This window comes from Puma concolor, chromosome B1 (genome assembly GCF_028749965.1).
Source record: "Puma concolor isolate L17-30 chromosome B1, mPumCon1.1.hap2, whole genome shotgun sequence".
Taxonomy (NCBI): domain Eukaryota; kingdom Metazoa; phylum Chordata; class Mammalia; order Carnivora; family Felidae; genus Puma; species Puma concolor.
The window spans coordinates 124,000,526-124,021,870 of record NC_141670.1 but is presented as its reverse complement, the minus strand read 5'-3'; the positions used below and the strand labels follow the sequence as shown (position 1 = coordinate 124,021,870).

The 21,345-nt window shown below is 37.8% G+C and overlaps 1 protein-coding gene across 2 annotated transcripts in view; it reads left to right on the top strand.

Annotated features, from left to right (window-relative positions):
* The window catches only part of METAP1 (methionyl aminopeptidase 1), a 57,514-nt gene extending 39,080 nt beyond the window's left edge, over positions 1-18,434 (top strand). The window contains exons 6-11 of one of the 2 annotated variants that reach the window (XM_025922334.2): positions 576-659; positions 2,711-2,849; positions 4,357-4,488; positions 7,573-7,716; positions 12,214-12,279; positions 16,614-18,434. In XM_025922334.2, coding sequence (XP_025778119.1) covers positions 576-659; positions 2,711-2,849; positions 4,357-4,488; positions 7,573-7,716; positions 12,214-12,279; positions 16,614-16,777 — 729 coding nt within the window. In that variant the 3' untranslated portion in view covers positions 16,778-18,434. The remainder of the gene's footprint in view (positions 1-575; positions 660-2,710; positions 2,850-4,356; positions 4,489-7,572; positions 7,717-12,213; positions 12,280-16,613) is intronic. The other variant, XM_086704524.1, reaches the window with a different exon arrangement.
* Positions 18,435-21,345: the final 2,911 nt, after the last annotated feature.

Here is a 21,345-nt window from a genome sequence, read left to right as displayed (position 1 = left end):
AGATATTTTCAGAGAGAGAGAGAGAGAGAACACAATCACAGAACTTTTATGAGAGTATATGTTGTTATAATTGTTCTGTTTTATTATTACTGTTGTCAATTTCTTACTCTCCTTAATTTATAAATTAAATTTTATCATCGGTTTATATGTATAGGAAAAACAGTATGTGTCGGTTTCGGAACTGTCTGTGGTTTCAGGCATCCAGGAGGTCTTAGAGCATATCCCCTGCAGATAACAGGAGACTGCTGTACCTAGGAAGTATAGAAATGTGAGAAGACTTAACTTCCATCGATTGATTATTGTTTAGATTCCTTAGGATACGCATTTTCACATGGAACTCAGTCATGCTTACTTATTAAGCTGGTTAGCCTGATTTTATTTACATATTTTTACACACATATTTATTGATGGACATTAGAAATACAAATAGCTTTAAGATGAAAATTCAAGATTATAGTATTCAGGGTGAAATTCATTTTACAGATTTCTCACAAAATCTGAGATAGTACAAAGGGTACAGATTTCTGTTTCTATTTCATTTCTTCTTGAATGTATTAAATGTTTCTCTTTTACAGCTTGCTAGGGAAGTATTGGACATTGCTGCTGGCATGATTAAACCTGGTGTAACTACTGAAGAAATAGATCATGCTGTACACTTAGTAAGAACTTGACTTTTATGCTTTGAAAATGTTTTTCACCTTATTAGATGCTTTAGGCTTCTAAAAAATTAGAAATTCTGAAAGTTCTAATGGCTAATTTGAAAGCAAAATTTTACTTTCTTTCAATATAGAAAATATTGAACAGGGGTACCTGGGTGGCTCAGTCAGTTGAGCGTCCGACTTTGGCTCAGGTCATGATCTCGCGGTTTGTGAGTTGGAGCCCCGTGTCGGGCTCTGTGCTGACAGCCTGGAGCCTGCTTTGGATTCTATGTCTCCTCCTCTCTCCCCCTCCCCTACTTGTGCTCTGTCTCTATCAAAAATAAATGTACAAAAAAAAATTAAAAATCTTTTAAAAGAAAATATTGAATAGTCATTATTACCATTTGTAAAGGCAGTAAAGAGGTAAATGTTTGTACTAAATATGATATAGGGGTAGATAGCCTATCCTTCATGGAGAGACCTTAAAACCCTGGCATACATGAGTGCACGCGTTATATGAATATCTTGTTCATAAGACAAGAGCAAAACTAGTTAATAACTTATATGGTAAACTAATTAAACCTGCTCTGGTAATCAAACGCAAATCATGAAGACCTATTGAATTAGTTAAGTATTTTAAAGACGTTTATTTCCACAGTCTCTATGGAGATGAAGCTGGTACTCTGTAAAAATTTTTTTAAATGTTTATTTTTGAGAAGAGAGAGCGCGGATTGGAAGGGGCGGGGGGGGGGAGGGGGGGGACAGAGGATCCAAAGTGGGCTCTGTGCTGATAGCAGACAGCCTGATGCAGGACTCGAACTCACTCACGGACTAGGAGATCATGACGTGAGCCAAAAACCAAGAGTCAGATGATTAACCAACTGAGCCACTCAGGCACCCCAAGCTGGTACTCTTTTTGCATGGTTGTGCTACTGTAAATTGGACGACCTTTTTGAAACGGAATTTGACGAGGTTTCTTGAGCAGTAAAAAACTTTTATAAAATTTTTTATTCAAAATTTATAAATTCTGATTTTGGGGAGTTCTTCCCTATGTTATAAAATATGTAGTATGCAGTAGTAGCATATTGCACGCTTGCTATAGGCCAGGTGCTTTTTCACTAACTCATTTAATGTCTGCAACAACTCCATGAGCTAGATACCACTGTCCTCTCTGTTGTATAGATAGGGAAACTGAGGCAGAGGTTAACTGTCCAATGTTACACAACTTGTAAATGATGGAGTTGACATTTTTAGTCAAAACAATTTGCTATGTGCTCTAAACTATTTATACTGGCTGTGAGAAGCATGTCATCAAATAAGGGAAAAGTGACAGGCATATAGTTACTGGTTGTAATATTTTTTGTAATTGAGGAAACTTCACTTAAATTTCTAATAGTAGTGGAATTGCCAGTAAAATTATGGTATATTTCACAAATCATATTCAAGTATTTATTGGTCTGAAGACTGTGTGGTAGTATGGAAACAGAAATTATATATGTTGTAACTCCCACTGTGTAAAAACATCCAAGTAAAATAAGACTTGTTAAGGAAAACCAGACCATTTTCTTAGAGGTTCCCTTGTTGTTCCATGTGAATGTAGTGATTAAAATGTATCAGGAAGTACTTTGTCATCTCTTAATTATGCTGGTATTCCATTTTTGGTTATAAGGATATATATAAGCTGGTTATAAGATATAATTACATTAAAAGTACATTTAATATTTGCTTTAGATATTATCTTTTTATTTTAAATAATATATTTTTAATAAAGAGTAGTTAATTCCAAACTAGAATCTTCATATAGTAACATTTGTGTGTACTTGGAAATAGTTATAATATGTGAAATTGCTTTACTTTTGCACTTACCAGTATATTGGTTTGTCTACAGTCTGATGTATATTGTTTAAGATAATATTTATTACTTTTTCTAAAATGATAAATAAGTTCATTAGGAGCATCTGTACAACAGTTTTTTTCACATTTAAGAAATTTTAAAATCTGGTTAATTGCATATAGATTTTTTTTCTTTTGCACATTCCAAACTATTTTCTCTGTATTTTAATTTCTTATAGGCATGTATTGCAAGAAATTGTTATCCCTCTCCCCTGAATTATTATAATTTCCCAAAGTCTTGTTGTACTTCAGTGAATGAAGTGATATGCCACGGGATTCCAGACAGACGACCCTTGCAAGAAGGTGATATTGTTAACGGTAAGAAATGTGTAAGCATGACTTTTGTCACCACGAGCAAAGCAACAACAAGGTTTTGGGAGTCTGATAGTGACTTGTGTTTTCTTTACTTGCTTCCTGTCTTTAACTTATCCCTTTTTTGTATTTAAAATTTTAAAGAAATCTTAAATCTGTGGAAACATTTTTTATGATTTTAAGTACTTCTGGTATGATATGTTTGGCACAGCATGATTGTGATTGACAAATCGTGGAAGATGTCAGTGAAATGTGGAAGTAATGTTGATTCAGGTGGGATTCACTCCTCCCCCCTGCCTTTTCTTTTAGTCCACTAATGGTGTTGAAGAGATCAGGGCAGGCTTTCTTACAGAGAATGAAAAATTTTTAGTAATATATGAAGATCTTAAGAAAAAAGGTAAAATCCTACAGAAATGCCTTCCTTGATGTAAGAAATTCAGAAAGTGGCTACAGGGGCCACTGTGTTAAACTATCTGGGGACGCTGCAAGTGCAGAGGAAGGAGCTGCGATAAAAAGAAATACCGATGAAGAAGACATCCCTAGATGGTATTTTTAATATTGATGACCTTGGTCTTGTTAGTAATCAGAAACCTTCAAACGCTTACCTGTCAGATAAGGAAGCATGAGCCCAAGTGGTAAGGCTGCAGGGGATGCTTTGCCTATGATGCTGACTGGGAGTGATAGTGGAGACAGCCAACACTTCCTGTTCGGTTGTTATTTTTTAGTTAGGGTATCTGTTTACAAAGGCCATGGCTTTTGCCCAACCCTGTTTTTCATACATACCCTGTTATTTTTAATTATTATTTTTCATACAAACCTGTTATTTTATTTTTACACATTTATTACATAATGTGTGAGGTTTTTCAGGAATGTACGTGTTGTGCTAGCCAACACACCTATATCGTGATACTGTAGGTTGGTCAAAATTCATGGTTTAAAAAAACTCATTTAACATACATTTAGTGGATTACAGTTGTATGTTAGTAGTCTGTATGTATTCAATATGTTGACAAAGGGAAGGGTGAATATTCACAAATAAGTGAAAGCAAATGAGTTTTTGAAAAAAATAAGTGTAGAACAGCATAAGTTTTTTTATTTAGTGATTCACTAGGAAGAGAAAAAAACGCGTTAGACAGTAAGTGAAAGCAGTATTTTCTGTTTAATGTCGAAACGTAGCATAGTCCTCCATTTAATGTTATTAATTGCTTATTGATCTTGTGTGAATGTATCCTCAATACATTTCTTCTGACATAAATGATCTAATTAGTACTGTAAGTATAAAAGACCACCATCTGGCTTGTGCTGCGTGACCACATCCTTTTCTGCCACAGTGAGTTTAGTTGCATGACAGACAAGGAATGTCTTTCAGGCGATAACTGTATATCCATTAGTGTCTAGTTTGAGAATGCAGAAATTGTCTTTCTCATTAAGCTGCTTGATGCTGTCATGTTGGAGAAATGTCTTCTATTTTGAAACAAAAATATGGTCTATATATTTGTACATTGTTTTACAGTGGACATCACTCTTTATCGCAATGGCTACCACGGGGACTTGAATGAGACGTTTTTTGTCGGAGATGTGGACGAGGGAGCACGGAAACTGGTTCAGACCACGTATGAGTGCCTGATGCAAGCCATTGACGCAGGTCAGTGGCAGTGCTGGGCACCCTCTAGAGCTGTTACGTGTTGATGGGCTTCAGATGGCTTGTCCCTCCACAGTTCTTTCCTTGCCCTTACCAGCTTTGCCTCTACCCTGCCTGAGTTAGCGTGGGTTTTAGCAGTGATGGGTATACGGGTGATTTGGGGATCCCTTGATGAGGTGGACCAGATGATTGCTTATCATCCTTTATCTCTTCTGTGATTTATCTTTCTTTTCTTTGACCGATAAATGAGGAATGTATATTATATGTATAACATGATAAGTGTATAGAAATGTGTAGTTCTTAAGTGCAGTTTTTTTTCCTACATGTTAGTTCTTTCATATTATGTTCTCATTTAAAAAAAAAAATTAATGCTAGATTATGAGAGAAAAATGAACGATCTTCCTTTACACTTACCTCTTTCCTTTTTATATCTTTTTTTCCCAGAGGTATCTGCGTTTAACATTTAGGTTTTTTTTCTCCCCTGTACATTAACAGATGGACATACACATAACACATATATTTATGTGTATGTGTTTAGTTAGGTTAATTGGAGTTATAATATTTGTAATATTCTGTAATTTGTATGTTTTCTCAGTAGGGTCTTTGTGATTTTTCCCAATTAACATATGTACTTGCATGCATAGATCTACTCCCTTGTTTTAATGGCTATATATTATATTTCATACTATAAAAATTTCTACAAGTATTCCCCTACTAGAATTTGGTGTTTTCTAGATGTCTTGCTATTGTAGTGAATAATATGTTTGAGTACAGGTATATTTCTGTAGGATTTTTCTCAGGCTGTCTTTGTCCACTCAGATAGCTCATACAGATTTTGTTGTTGTTGTTTATAGTATGTCTTAGGAGGAGAAAGAATGGCTTGTTGCGAATGTTAGCAGACTGTTACTAAAAGGACAGTTGGAGTTCAAACAACTTTTTAGGTTGAATCCCATGACATTTTAGCTATATTGTTCAGTATATTATCTGTATTCACCTTCCTTTCCCCCACAATAAACCTGATATATCATCAACAAAGTATTGGACAGGACCACATTCTTTGACAAACACATAGTTATCTCTGATAACATAGATCTGTTATTTTTATTTTTTTGAGTCCATTTTAACATGCATGCAAAATGATGACATTTTTACTAATAAAGTTAGAGGAATGAAAAATGACAATGTGATACTTTCAAGTATCTGTGTTGATTATGTAAAAGCTAATATTCTTTAGTGTTTAGTTTCTCATTTTTGGAAGTTGTAGTTTAAAACAATTTTTAGGGTTTCTGCCAGGTAGTATCTTTGATGTTTATATCCTTTTTGCTCTTCTGTGAGTTGATGGAAATAACCAGAGAGCTGAAATGTTGTTTTACAAAGACACAGGAATAGAACTTATCAAGAAACCAGCAGATACCAAAGTCTTTGTCACAGTAGCCAGGATAGAACTCTGGAAAGTGCTATTAATACCTTTGTATGTATCATTCTTTCCCCTTATTTTCTACTGGCTTGGCTGCTCAACATGGTGTAGAGCAGTAGAGCTTGACTGTTGTTAAAATTATCCTTTTAGAATTGGGCTTCTCAATCTACACATTAAATTGTTTTGAGTCTGGTAATTCTTTATTGTAGGGCCTGTCCTGTGCATTGTAGGATGCTTAGCCACATTCTTGGTCTTTACCCGCTAGATGCCAGTTTGCACCGGCCCTCCTAGTGGTGAAAACTAAAAGCGTCTCCAGGTACTTACGAAGTGCATCCTTGGGATGAGAATTGCCTCTAGTTTGAGAATTAGGGAGAAATCTCCTCTCTTTTATTCTCATTATTTTTGAACAGGGATTTTTTGTTGTTGTTGTATATTGCGCAAAATGGGTTAAAGTTTTGCTTTGCTCCCCCGTGACTGGGGCTGATAAGAAGGCTTGGATGGGAATGCAAGCAAATCATTATGCAAGTCAGCCTTGTTCCTCAACATTATTAACTTCCCACCCCTGAAAACAGTCAAGCTGGAACATAGAGTTAAGAACAAGTACATATTAATTGAAATAATTCCTGGAGCTATTTGCCCAGAGATTTGATTGGCTGGAGGCGATACGTTGTACTGGAACCACAGGTTGAAAATCAGGGAGGCAGAGTTAGGAGACTGTAGGGAGTTGGAGCACCAGAACCATGACTAGGTTCTCTGGGAGTCTGGGCAGCGCCCAGCTTGGGGGGTCTCAGTGCTGGGACAGCCATAACAACAACAAGAACCACTTTGTTTGTTTTGGTTTATAGTGGCAAAAGTCATAAAAATTAAGCAGAGCAGGAAGTATATAGTGAGAAGTATCTTTCTATACCCTATCCTCAGGACTGTCTTCAGAGGCAACTGTGAGTAATTTGAGGATCACTTTTATGGGGAAAGAAGCCCAGGGGAAGTAATCCTTTGAGAACTTGATCACTCTGAAACTAAGGATAAGTCCAAGTTACTTTCTGGACATTGCTTTTTGTCCTGGTGCTCTTTCCTACTTTACTTCTTCTCGCTTTAATAGGATAGCACACTTGACCTTAGAGAAGGAGAGAAAGAGATGCCTGTTTTCCATTCTTTTGTCTATTTAAAAATTTTTTTTAATGTTTATTTTTGGGAGAGAGAGAGACAGAGTATGAGCCGGGGAGGGTCAGAGAGGGAGATACAGAATCCAAAGCAGGCTCTAGGCTCTGAGCTGTCAGCACAGAGCTCGATGTGGGGCTCGAACCCACCAGTGGTGAGCCGAAGTTGGGACACCCAGCGGACTGAGCCACCTAGGCGCCCCTTTCTTTTGTCTATTTAGAAAGCAAAAGGTATGTCTCTCAACCCCTTAGTACTGCACATGTGTCCCTTTCTGCACCGAAGGAGGAAGTACAGGTGCTACTAGTTTGAATCTCAACTTTGCTATTTATTGGCAGTGTAGTATCTGTTACCCTTGGTTTCCTCATCTGAAAGTTTTGTAAGGGACATGTTTATGTATAGGCATGTAATGTAGAAATATAAAGCATTTGGAAAGGTTCCAGGCACATAGATAGTAATTGGCAGTAAGTGTCACTTACTATTACTTTGTCATGAGTCCTCTTTTTTCCTTCCAGTGAAACCTGGTGTTCGATACAGAGAATTGGGAAACATTATTCAGAAGCATGCCCAAGCAAATGGGTTTTCAGTTGTTCGAAGCTATTGTGGCCATGGAATCCACAAGCTTTTTCATACAGCCCCTAATGTACCCCATTATGCCAGTAAGTACTACCCAAAGATTTGCTGTTTGCTAACCATTTATTTAACAAATATTTATTCAAACATTTAACAGGACCTACTATTTTGTATTTATTTTTCTATTAACTGTTATAAATGGACCCTCAAAATGTATATGTGCTCATACACAATACACATTTGTTATCTTGCTCACCTAACATTCCAAAACGTGTTTGGTCACTATTGGGGTGGTGGTGATACGGCAATTATTCTGTGACCCAGGTTCTGTCATCGTCAACCTATACCTTTCAAGATCACTTTGGGAGTTATTCTTCTAATCTGTAGATACTGGGAGGAGGGGGAAAAGCATGGAGAGGGGTATCTTTGGGAGGTTTTAATGAACCAGCCTGAAATTGGCATAGATCACTTACATTTACTTTTCATTGGTGGGAATTCAGTCACATGGCTACACTAACTGAAAAGGAGATTGGGAAGTGTAATCTAGCTGAGGACTCTCAGAGAAGTAACCTAATTTTGGTCAACAGCCTCTGCCATGGATCCAGCTATCACTATTCTTTTTTTTTTTTTTTTTTTAATGTGTATTCATTTTTGAGAAGGAGAGAGTGTGCACCCATGAGCGGGTGAGGAGCAGACAGAGAGGGAGACAGAGAATCTGAAGCAGGCTCTGTGCTGACACAGCGAGTTCGATGTGGGGCTTGAACTCATGAACCATGAGATCATGACCTGAGCTGAAGTCAGACTGAGTCATCAGGCATTCTCTGCTGTCACTTTTTTGATTCCTTAAATGAAATTGGTTTGGCTTGGTTTGATTTTGTAGTATATATCAGAAACTGTACTATTTGTTGCTATAAATAAAGGAGATAGATGAAGTACCTTTTTAAGTTGAGTGCTATCTGATAGAATAAGAAAGGAAGTGTGGGACAATTAATGTCTTCCAGAAACCTTTTTCTCTTGGAGAGATAAGGCATGCAAGAATAAGTCTGTTTATTTAGTGCTAGAAATGAAAGCTGTCCACAGTAAGCGACCTAAGAAGGAATTTAACAAATATATGTGAGTTATTGCTGTGTAGGCACTTTCACATAATTTCTTGTGCTTAAGTTTTCTCATCTTGAACAATAGTAGGGAGTGGCACCTACCCTAGAATTGTTACTAGGATTAAGTGAGATAGTACATGGAAAACAATTAGTGTTAACTTTTAGGATGATGATGATAATGACGGATATACATTATTTCATTTGATCATCACAACTCTGAATAATTTCTTAGCCCTATTTTAAAGAGCAGATTCTACTAAATAAATAAACAAACAAAATAAATAAATGCAGATTCTGTGCTTAGAAAAGTACTTCATTTACTCAGGTTCACACAGACTAGTAAATAAATACCAAGACTAGGAGTGGTACCTGGGTTTTGTCCTTCTAGAGGCAATCTTGATTCCCATACTTTGTGCCGCCTGGTAAGGACCGAAGCAGTTTGGTGTAGTTCCTGTGGGAGAAAAAAAGAATGGTTGAAAGTTTGGCTTGGTGGAGATGAGGAAGAAATTCCAGGTGGAGAGGAAGCATGAATAGATGTTTCAAGTTGAGAGCGAACAGAGACATGATGACCTAGGGCTGAGTACTATATATTAATAATACAGCAGGAGGCAGTGCCAGACCAAGGATATTTGACTTTATTTGCTGGGATTATCGGAAACATTTTCGTGCAGAAGAATGACAAGGTGAAGTTGTTATTTGGGGAAGACAAATTTGGCAGTGTTGTCTAGAGTGTATTGCAGGTGTGAGCTAGTCTAGCCAGCCTGATGCACACTTGTTGCCGTAGTCGAGGTGTGAGGTGGTAAGATTCTAGATGTCAGTAGTTGTGAAGAAAAGGGAAAGGAGTGAGAAACCTCTCAATGGGGGAAGCTGGAGAAGTAGTTTGGAGCACAGCATTTGGTACATATCAGCAAGCATTTATTAGCAGACCACGAAGTTTTCTTTATATAAGCTGTGAATTGTGCTTGAAATAAAAATTAGCAACAGAAAATAAGTAGCCAACTTAATTCCTTCCTGGTAAACCCTGTAATCTGATGTGCATTCCATTAACAGAATGGAAGTGGCTACTCTGATTACAGGGATACAGGAGTATGTGTATGTTTGTGTAAAAAGAGTGTGTGCGGGGGGTGGGGGTGGTGAAAAAATTCCCTTTACTGACTGAATTGACAAATGACAGACTCAGGTTTAGATACGGATTATATAAAGAGATGGAAGAAGATAGAATTTATGGGAGAAGGGGACATGGGTCAGTGATGATCGTGTCCGTAAAATACATAAAACCATTTAATTAGAAATAAACAGTTCTGAAAAAAGAAGCAAGGGCCAGGTATACTTGATTTCATATGTTTGATACATTTATGGAAAGTCCAGTTTCAGTCAGGTTTATATATATTAAAATATGTTGTGATCACTTTAGGGAAGTGTAAAAGGAAACTGCTGAGTCTTTGTGCAGCTGAGACCTTTTGAAATGTGTAAATGATCCCTGCTTTGGCTTGTAACTCCATATTCCTAACCAGCTGAAGGTGGAACTAGGAAACTGTTGTGTAACTTCCTCCACGCCTTCTATGTTAGAGAAGTCCTTGTTAGAATTGATTTCCTTTTATTTAAGTCATTAGGGCTGAGAGGTAATGATGATAATACCCTACGTTTGGAATGTATGTTAAATAATCTGTGAGGTAGATGGTAGAGCAGGTACAGCTTTTTACAAAAAGTACTTAGCATACTGTCTGCAGTCGTGTAGTCAATCAGATAATGTATGTTTGCTGAGTGAGGTACATGGAGAAACTGAAACCATGAGTCAAGTTGAGTAGGAGTGGTAACTTCTAGAATAATGAGTCAGTGACAGAAGAAAGGAGTGGAACTTTGAGTCTCCATTTCATCACTGTCCAATAGTAATATCTTGCGAGGTGCCTATGTAATTTAAAAATTTCTAGTGGGCAGTAAAAAAAAAAATAAATAGGTGGAATTAACTTGAATGATATATTTTATGTAATGCATTGCATTCACAAAATTAGCATTTCAGCATTTAATCAATGTAAAAATGATTGAGATATATATTTCATCTTTGAAATCGGCATGTATTTTACACTGAACAGTTGACATCATTCTGACTAGCCACTTGGCAAGTGCTTTCGGAAGCTACATGCTTCCAGTGCTGCAGCAGTGGGATAGCTCAGTTCCAGATTCCTTTATCCTTTTTCTTTCTGTGACATCACACTGCTACCCTTTTGACAGTAAAACAATACATATCCCCAGGGGAATATGACCAGTTCTTTATATGTAGTAAGTTGCAGGTCATTAGGAAAGAAAGTTCTTAGAAATAATAAGTCATTGTTTTTTGCCTCTCAGATTTTAGGATGATTTAGAAAGTACAGATTTGGAATCTGCAGTGCGTGTATTTTGGCAATACGTAAGAGAGTGAAAAGCAGCATGATGGCTTTTCACAAGGAAGGATGTGTAGGAATATAAATGTGCAGGTGAGATTAGATCACATCTAGATGGCGTTTAGTGGATTCAGCCTCTGGACACGTGTCATTCATTACCAAAGCCACCATCTCCAAGACCAGCCTTACCAAGAAACCCTGAAAGCCAGTGCTGTTGCCATCTGGTGGTTAAGCAGAGCAAATGCAGTCATTTGTTTACTGACGCTCACATCAGTTTTTTTGTTTTTTGTTTTAATTGGAACTTTAAACTGATTCTCCATTTTTGTCTGAGATTATCTAAAAATGTCCATCCCTGTTTTTACCTTTTGGCCTTTTTTGGAGGATGACCAGTTTGAATACTTGAACTCATCGTTGTGTCTTTCATGATGGTCCTGAAAAATACTCTCATATTAGTGAACAAAAAGCTAAAAAAGTATTTGGGGGAGAAAATGGAATTTCTCTTTTCAGATAAGGGATAGTTTTATCATCATTAAAAAAAAGTAGGTTCATACATAGAGGCTTTGTTCCTTTTTGAAAATAAGAAAAAGAAGGCAACATAAAAGCCTCATGAGAATCGTGCCATTGTTTCTGTGGGCTGTGTGCCTGCTCCCCCCTCACCCCACATCCACACACCCGCCCAAAAGGTGCGAGGCTTCCGGCGTAATCTGGAACATCTGTTGTTTTCCTTTAAATATCTGGGTGAGTAACAGAACTTTGCTTGGTTGCATGATTTCAACTCTACTCCTGGTGTAACATAAATGGTGGTACTTTTCATTTCATAGAAGTGATAACTACATCTGAAATCACTTTGCAGACATCTCTGTGTTTTCCTAGAGAAAATAGAATAAAATATGCCTAGGACAGTATCTGCCCCACAGCAGGTGGATATCTGCAAAATACCTGTTTGTTGAATGATCCCTTTTAAGAAGGGGGAATTGGGAAAGGAGAGAGGAATTTAAGAATCACTGATAGGAATGTAAGTTGTGTACTCTGACAAGGGAGCTGTTCAACAGTATGCTGCTGGTTTTTAGCTGGGTTTTGAGAATTTTTTTTTCTTTAATTTCAGAAAATAAAGCAGTTGGAGTGATGAAGGCTGGCCATGTATTTACAATTGAGCCAATGATTTGTGAAGGTGAGAAAAAAGGATGCTATAATGTTCTTGAATTGAATTTTAATTTATTTTTGGTCACTCATGATCAGATCAGTAGTCTGCTCTGTTTATTTTCGTTTTGGTTCATTTCCACTCCCAGTCGCATTTGAGCTTGAGGCTCAATTCAGTATCATGTAGAGAACTGAAAACTGTAAGGGCTGGCAAGAAAGCAGTGCTTTCTGTCTGGTAATTCTGCTGTCAGTAGATGCTGAAGTACTTGAATCCTGGTCCCTTTCCGTAAAAGATTCTGTCAAAGGGTGTGTTGTAATAACAGGAGCCTCCATCAAGCCTGTGTAGCTTTTTGATGGGTGTCCAGGGGGAGGGAAAAAGAAGTAGAGCCACTCACTTCGAGGCAGACACGGGTATATGATTTGCTTCTCCACAACTCACGAGGTAGGTGCTATCCCCATCATACAGAAGAGCAAACTGATCCTTGAAGCAGGTAAGTAACTCTTCTGAAGTCATCTAGCTAGTTACGTGGCAGCTGACTTAGACCAAACTCATGAGCTGTTCTGCCTGCTCAGGGTCTGCGCTCAGGTCATCAGGTGGCATTATTTAGCTCTTGTGGACAAAGCACAGCACAGACATACTTAACTCTGGCAGTTTTATGTCCTCACTGTCGCCGTTCCCCATGGCAGGCTCATAGCATTGATAAAGACCCAGTGTCATGATTAGAGCTTGTCGCTCAGATGGTTGGATGTTCTCTTCACCTTTCTTCTCAGCCAGTCCTCTGTTGGGATTAGGGGACGCAGTGAGGCTATAGTAGTGGGGCTGGTGTGTCCTGGGGCCTACATTAAAGGATACCTCCTCTCTGGATCCTTCCGGTCTTTTTTATAACCTGATCTTGGCAGTGACATCCCATTACTTCTGTCAGATTGCCTTCCTTAGAAGTGAGTCACTAAATTCAGCCTACAGGCTGCCTTCTTATAACCTGATCCTTTGTTGCCTTTTCTGTAAAGTGGAATTACAGTCTTTAACCTGCCAGCTCCCCAGGGCAGCTATTAAGAATTGAGATGACTTACATTAGCACAAAATACCTTGTGTCCTTTTAAGGGCTGTAAACATGCAAGGTACTGTTTTTGTCGTTGTCATGGAATAAGAATTAAGTTCTGATCCTGTGGAACCAGTCTGAGGGCGGGAGGTATATTAGCAGAGAAAAGCAAGACACTGAGAAGAAAGTGTAGTTTTGGTTACATACCTGTTTTCATTAACTGGCACCTGGTTGGTGAGACACAGTGTGGTATTTCCAAGAATAAGCAAATAACTTTTCATAGAGCCTGTTCAGATAATCATCATATTATAGCATACATACTTTAGTGTAACTCAGGTAGGCTAAATCCTAGCTCTGGAGTGGAAAGTTTCAAATCCAAAGAAGAATTTGAATTTTCTCCGAATAGGATCCAGATATGTTTGACTTGACATTGGTAAAGAACCTTTTGTAAGCAGTTCACAGTAAAGTTAGATAAGTATTATGTCTTTAATCCAGTTGTGAAAAGGTTATTCATTACATCAGAAAATACCCAGTTATAGTCATCTTTACATGTTTGACAAAGCATGAATTAACTTTCTTTAAGCTACCTCATATTTTCTTTCTAGGCTGGGATTTAGTATTGTAAAAGTAGGTTACTTCACTGCAGTTTATATGTATTCTAGGATTTGTGTGAGTCAGTGAGACCTAATCTTTGGTAAAGATTACTCAGAATGAAGGCTGTATTGATTTTTTTGACATCTAATTTGGAGACAAGAAAGTCTCTATAAACACACTTCTATAGTAGTATCCAGAATTGCATAACTTTCTCATTTTACCTCTGCCTCCCCTCCTTCTCTCTTTCTCTAGAGTGGTTTCTTTCATTGCCCTGGGGCTTTTTTCACTGTCCCTTTCTTTCCTTTCTCTTTTAGCCCCTCCCTATCTATTTTGCCTCATTCTAATTTTTTAAAATTCTCTCACCAATCCTATTTCTTTCTCTTAGCCCCTTTTTTTTCTGGTTACTAGAGGGGTGTGGTCAAAAATTTCAGAGTAGAATCTCTTGTCACCATCTGTGTGCCTGCCATTTAAAAATCATATTAGAAATTAAATGCTATAGGGGCGCCCGGGTGGCTCACTCGATTAAGCGTCTGACTCTTGATTTTGGCTCAGGTCATGGTTCGTGACATCGAGTCCCATGTTAGGCTCTGTCCTGACAGAGAAGAGCCTGCTTGGGATTCTTTTCCTCTCTGTCTCTGCCCCTTCCCTGCTTGCATTCTTTCTCTCTCTCTGTCTCTCTCTTAAAAATAAATAAACATTAAAAAAAATGCTGTAATAAAAGTGTAAAAAGATGATTTCCTTTACAATATACATTGGCTGTAGTTTATGCCAAAGTTGTACCAGGAAAGAGCTAAATTTATTAATTCAATTTTTAACTCATAGTTCTATAATGAGCTGTATCAATATGTTTTCTAAAATGAAACCCAGTGCCTTTATTTTGGAAATACCATCTTGATTTGGTATTTGGGAGGCATAAAAAATGTGAAGTTGTAACACACCCAAGGAAATTTAAAATATCATCATTACTTCATTGAACTAAAAACCAAAATGAAGTTGGAGGAAAAACTAAAACAGTTGAAGTATAAATAGGAGTATTATTATTATTGTTATTATTACTGAGGTATAATTGATGTACAATATTGTATTAGTTCTAGGTATAGATTAAATATACTGATTTGACAGTACTATGTATTACCCGGTGCTTATCGTGATAACTGTAGTCACCACCTCTCAATTTTATTGACTATATTCTCTATGCTCTACTTTTCATTTCTGTGATTTCTTTGTTTTATAACTGGAAGTTTGTACCTCTTAATTCCCTAATTTCATGCCCCCCCACCCCGCCCCATATACCTCCCTTCTGGCAACCACTTGTTTGTTCTCTCTATTTAAGAGTCTTTCGCAGGGGTACCTGGGTGGCTCAGTCAATTAAGCATCCGACTTTGACTCAAGTCATGATCTCACAGTTCGTGAGTTCCAGCCTCGCATGAGGCTCTGTGCTAACAGCTCAGAGCAGCCTGGAGCCTGTTTCAGATGTGTCTTCCTCTCTCTCTGCCCCTCCCCTGCTCGCTGTCTGTCTCTGTCTCAAAAATAAATAAATGTTAAAAAAAAAAATTTAAGAGTCTGTTTGTTCATTGGTTTTGTTTTTTAAGTTCTACATGTAAGTGAAATCATAAGAGTATTTGTCTTTTTCTGTCTGACTTATTTCACTTAGCATAATACCCTCTAGGTCCATCCATGTTGTCGCAAATGGCATGATCTCACCCTTTTTCATGGCTGTGTAATACTTTGTTGTGTGTGCATGCCGTATCTTCTTCATCCATTCATCTATCAGTGGACGCTTGAGAGTTGCTTCCATATCTTGGCTACTCTGCATAATGCTGCAGTAAACATAGGGGTGCATATATCTTTTTGAAGGAGTGTTTTTGTTTTCTTTGGGTAAGTTCCTAGTAATGGAAATACTAGATTGTGTGGTAATTCTATTTTTAATTTTTCTCACAGTGGCCGCACCAGTTTACACTAGCAGTCCACAAGGGTTCCCTTTTTCTCTACTTCCTCACCAACCAACACATGTTATTGCCTGTTGTGAGGTGATAATCTCATTGTAGTTTTGATTTGTAGCTCCCTGATTATTAGTGATGTTGAGTATCTTTTCATGTGTCTGTTAGCTGTCTTATGTCTGCTTTGGAAAAATGTTCAGGTCCTCTCCTCATTTTTAATTGGATTCTTCGTTTTTGTTTTTGTTTTTGGTGTTGAGGTATATATAAATTCTTTATGTATTTGGATAGTAACCCCTTATCAGATCTATCATTTGCAGATATCTTTTTGCATTTGGTAGGTTGCCTTCTGTTTTGTTGATGGTGTCTTTTGCTGTGCAAATGCTTTTTATTTTTGACGTAGTCCCGATAGTTTATTTGTGCTTTTGTTTTCCTTGCCTCGGGAGACAGATTCATAAATATGTTGGTGAGGCTGATGTCCAAGAGATTACTGCCTGTTTTCTTTAAGGAGTTCCATGGAATTCCAAGTCTTTAATTTTGAGTTTATTTTTGTGTGTTGTGTATTTTGCTTATTATGTAAGCAAGTGGTGCAGTTTCATTCTCTTTTTTCCCAGTTTCATTCTTTTGAATGTAGCTGCCTACCATTTGTAAATTGGAGTCTTAATAGTGAATTTTCTAATTGGCTTCTGTAATATCCAAGGATATAGGAGTACATGCAAATACACTTATCTAGAGAGTTTGTTTAGAAAACTGAGTGATAGAATTAAGAAATTGTTTTTGTTTGTTTGTTTAAGGTGGATGGCAGGATGAAACCTGGCCAGACGGTTGGACCGCCGTGACGAGAGACGGAAAGCGGTCTGCTCAGTTTGAGCACACCCTGCTGGTCACGGACACTGGCTGTGAAATCCTGACCCGGCGACTTGATAGCACGCGGCCTCACTTCATGTCCCAATTTTAATTTCTCCCAAGATGGCACATCTCAGTAATACCTTCTGGCTGTACCATGCATTTTATTGAGAGTACAGAATGGAAGAGGAGATTTTTATTACGTGTTTTGTTTTGACTATAGATAAGGAAGACTACAGCATTGGATGTGTGTCCTCAAGAACTTGACTTGGATCTGAAAAAGCTGAGAAGAATAAAAGAAACATTCTCAACTCTTTTCAGTATTCCCCTCTCCCTCCAGAAATCTCTGCACCCCTGTTTTCTCACTTGGCCTTTGAGCACTTTTTACGTAAACCTGCTTCTAGTTGCTTTTATCACTGCCACAACTGGGCCAGCAAGAGCCAGCTGCTCTTCAGGTGAATGTGGAAGATGAGAATCCTTGAAACTTTAGCAACATATGTTGTTCCAGATTTTTTTTATTATATATGTATGGAAATATATATGTATACATTTTAAATTCCATGTATGTAATTCCTGAACACTATATGACCTGGGTTTGTGTTAATTCTGCCCTGACAGTGCTATATGCTGTCATAAATGGACCCATTGTTTGCAGTGATTTATTTCCCAGTTGGGAATTTGGCCTCCCTCCTTCCCCATGCTACTTATTTACCCTTGTAATTGTGTGTAAGGAAGCACTCGGTCAGTGAGACTTCCTCTCCAGTGTGGACTCTGTCAGTGAATGGTTGTGGCAAAATTCACTTTGGAAAAGGGTTGTCACATTTTAAAAACATCTAGTTTCTGGCAAAAATAGCCATGCTTCATATGATAGCTGGCTGTTTCAGAGCATGAGCGTTTTGTGATACATTGCTCTTTCAGACCTCTTTCTGGTCGAAATGGGAGGGAAAAAGCTCCCTTTCTTCCCCTCTATTTTATTTCAAGGGCAAACCTTGGAGATATTCAGAGAAGGGTGAACGGTTGCACTGTGGAGGTTGATGGGAAGAGACAGTTCTGAAATCTCTTTGGCAGTGAGCAGAGTAAGTCAGGTGGGCTGTTAGCTTCTGACATTTAGTAAACCTGGTAGTGATGAGAAAGGAACTTCTTTGAAGATTGTACTGTTCCCTTGCAGTAGAGATGCAGCTGTCCGTGGTGTGTTGAAAACACACTTTACCTTGACATGGTTGGGAACCTCATTAGAAATGACCCCAGCTGCCCAATATCTTTGTTCCTTTCAGTAGTTCAGTCCAAATGGAAGTGTATCCAGGGAACACGTATCAGATCAAAGTCGTTGTCATTGGAGTGTACTTGATTACTGGGTATCTGGTAACTTTCTTGTAAGATAATTTGATACCACTGACATGTTATATGAGAACATCTTTCCCAGAGTGCCTCAGACCTTTATTGCTTTAAAAGAATTATGATAATGTTTTCATTACTTTTATTATTTTAATGATTTAGTGAAGTGACTGAATCACAAAAGTATAGACTTTTGGGGGTATGTGTGTGAAATTTTTTATCAAACTGTAATATTTGTGAATGGAATGCCTTGCAATATGAATGTTAATATAATGTGTAAAGGGAGATTAAAAGTTTGAACGATTATCCCCCCCCCCCCCCCCCACCGTGTAGTTATTAACTTTGCTGCATTTGTTTGGGGTTTCAGAGGGAAGTGGCGGGAGTAGGGTGGCTGATTTCATAATCTGAAATAAACTCATGACCATTTGAGTGAAGAGTTTTTCGAGTTTAACGACTACATAATTCCAGTACTGTGTTTAGTTCACCAGAGCCTATCAGCAGTATTTGAGATGCAACCATAGTTTTGAGAGCTTTCAAGACAGAATGCTAAATGTTTAGGGAATCATTTTAGGTACTGATGGTGGAATTAACAGTGTGGGCTTCTTTGATCATTAGAATATAAGGTCAAGGAAAAAATATCTTGATAGGATAATTTTTTTGTAAAAAGGTTAACATTGGTGATGATGCTTTTTTTGGTTTGGTAGATTTCAAAACAGTATGGGCTCTAGTCTAATTGTATATATCTAATTTAAAATGTTTATTAGATGAGAAAGCTTCACGTTTCATTATTCTGCCAACTTTTCAGAGTGTATTAACTTTTTATTTTTTGTGTCAACTTAATTTTTTTAATGTTTGTTTATTTTTGAGAGAGAGCATGAGCTGGGGAAGAGCAGAGAGAGGGAGACACAGAATCCAAAGCAGGCTCCAGGCTCTGAGCTGTCAGCACAGAGCCCGATGCGGGGCTCGAACTCCTGAGCTGTGAGATCATGACCTGAGCCGAAGTCGGATGCCAAACCCATTGAGCCACCCAGGCACCCCTTGTGTCAGCTTTTAAATTAATACATATAGTTTTTCCTGCCAGTCCTCCAGCCCCCTTGGAATTATAATTTAGAAGCAGGGAAACATTTGCCTTTAAATTTTATGTCTTTTGCTGATGTAGTGGATTAAGGTACATTAGGACCCATTCACTGACACTTTAATACCACTTGCCACGGGTCGAAATTTAATAGGAGGTTGAGGAATTTGTCATCTTACCTTGATTCTTTTGTCCTATAACTACTATTTTTTTCTTTGTGTTTGGTTAAGATTGCAGGCATGGTGCTTTACTTTTTGCTAAGGCCCCCAGAATGCACCCTCATGGTATCTGTAAGCTGTTTTTTTCAAAAAAAAAAAAAAAAAAAAGTTTACTTCCAACTTTGCATTTTGAAAATTTTCAGATTTACAAAAAAGTTGAAAGTATAGTACAAGGAAATGATCATATACCCTTTATCTATATTCAGCGATCATTACTTTGCCACATCTCTCTCTTAAGCACCTTCCTTTTGAAACAAATGGCATCATACTTCACATTATCTGTTAAGACGTAAGGACATTTCTTACTGATCATAGTACCACACCCAAGGAATTTAACATTGATACAGAATTATCTAATGTATAGTACATACTCAAATGTGAGTCTCAAGTTTTTTCCAAATGTTCTTTAAAGCTTCTCTCTTTTCTAAATCCAGGATCTAGACCCATGCATTTGGTTGTCCTGTATCTGTAGTCTTCTTTACTCTAGAGCAATCCTACCTTTTTTGGTGCTTTATGAAATTGACACTTAATAAAGCAGGCCAGTTAGCTTATAAATTTCTGTATTTCTCTGGGAGTTTCTCATGAGAAATTTCAAGATAAATATTTTGGCAGAAGACTCTACTGATGGTATGTGGTATGTCTCATTCGTTGTGTCACATCACATCAGGAGACACAATGTTACTGTCACATTGTTGCCAATATAAGTTTGATCACTTGCTTTGTCAGATCTTTCCATTTTAAGAATATTTTTCTTTTCTGAAGCAAATAATCTGGGAGGAGATACTTGAAGACCATTTGGATATTCTTTTCACTCAATGGAATTAATGTGCACTGATAATCCTTGCCAGAATCCATTATTTTATTACATTGGTGGCTGCAAATTGAGACTGAAATCTAGCATTCCATTTACATTTTATTAGCTGGCACCCTTTTACAAAGAAGCATTTTCCCCCCTCCTTTTACCCACGGTCGTTGAGTGTTGTCAACGTGGGCTCATCAATTCTTAAAAATTCTATTTAATTACTGTAATTGTCCCAAATTTGGCTAGCAGAAGCACCTTTCAGCTTACTCATGTGTCATTTTGACCTGCGCCTATCAGTCTTTGCTTTCTTTTTGCTGTAGCAAGATGTTGTAAGTTTATCGTACAGCTTTCCTGTCTCACACTGGGACAGGCTGTTTCTCCAAGGAGCCCTCGTTCCTTTTCATGGGGAATGGTATTTGGAAATGAGGATCTGGGTGCTACTGGGTGTCCTTGTTGCCAGGCACTTTCAGGGAACAGAGCCAGGAAATGTACTTTTTATAAATCATGAATTCGTTCTGATACTTTCAAATCTAACACTAATCTTCCTCATCTTTTTCTGTTTCATATTTATATCTGCTTTATCCCATGGTGAGAACTTTGGTTCTGAACAGCATTAATATTTATTTGCTGGATTCTGTAAGACATGTAAAATTTAGAATTACTCTATCAAAATCACTACCAACAGTGAACTTAAGTGCAAAATTTGTGATTCTTGAAACCTGTCTCACTAAGGGAGTACAGATTATTGGTTTGTTACTTGAAGTAATTTTATTCCTACTGTATCCTAAATTTTGTAAACTGTGAGCTCCTTTTTGACAGTACAGTGCATCTTGGGGGCAAAAGTACAGTAAGAGGAATGGGAAGGATAGTGATCTGGGAGTTAGAAGTATTGGAAAGGTTTGAGATAGTGTGGTAAGATTCTGTCTACATTTGGTGTTTGACCTCTACCAAACTCTGGAGCTATAAGAGGAGCACATGATACCACTTGGTAATGTAGATGTGTGGCCCATTTTCCAGTAGAGAAAAACATCTGGGCATTATTGTCTTAGCAACAGATTGTTTCACAATGTAGGCTACATTATGCTAATACCCTAAAAGTTATTAATGTGTTGTTTCATTTTAAAAATGAACACCCAAGGAAAGGTTAGCTTAGCACAGGCTCCCCCACGTTTGAACCCTGAGGAGCAAGCAGCCTCTGGTGGCAACCTCTCCTTTACCTCTTCTTCCTTTTGGTGCTAAGTATGAAAAAG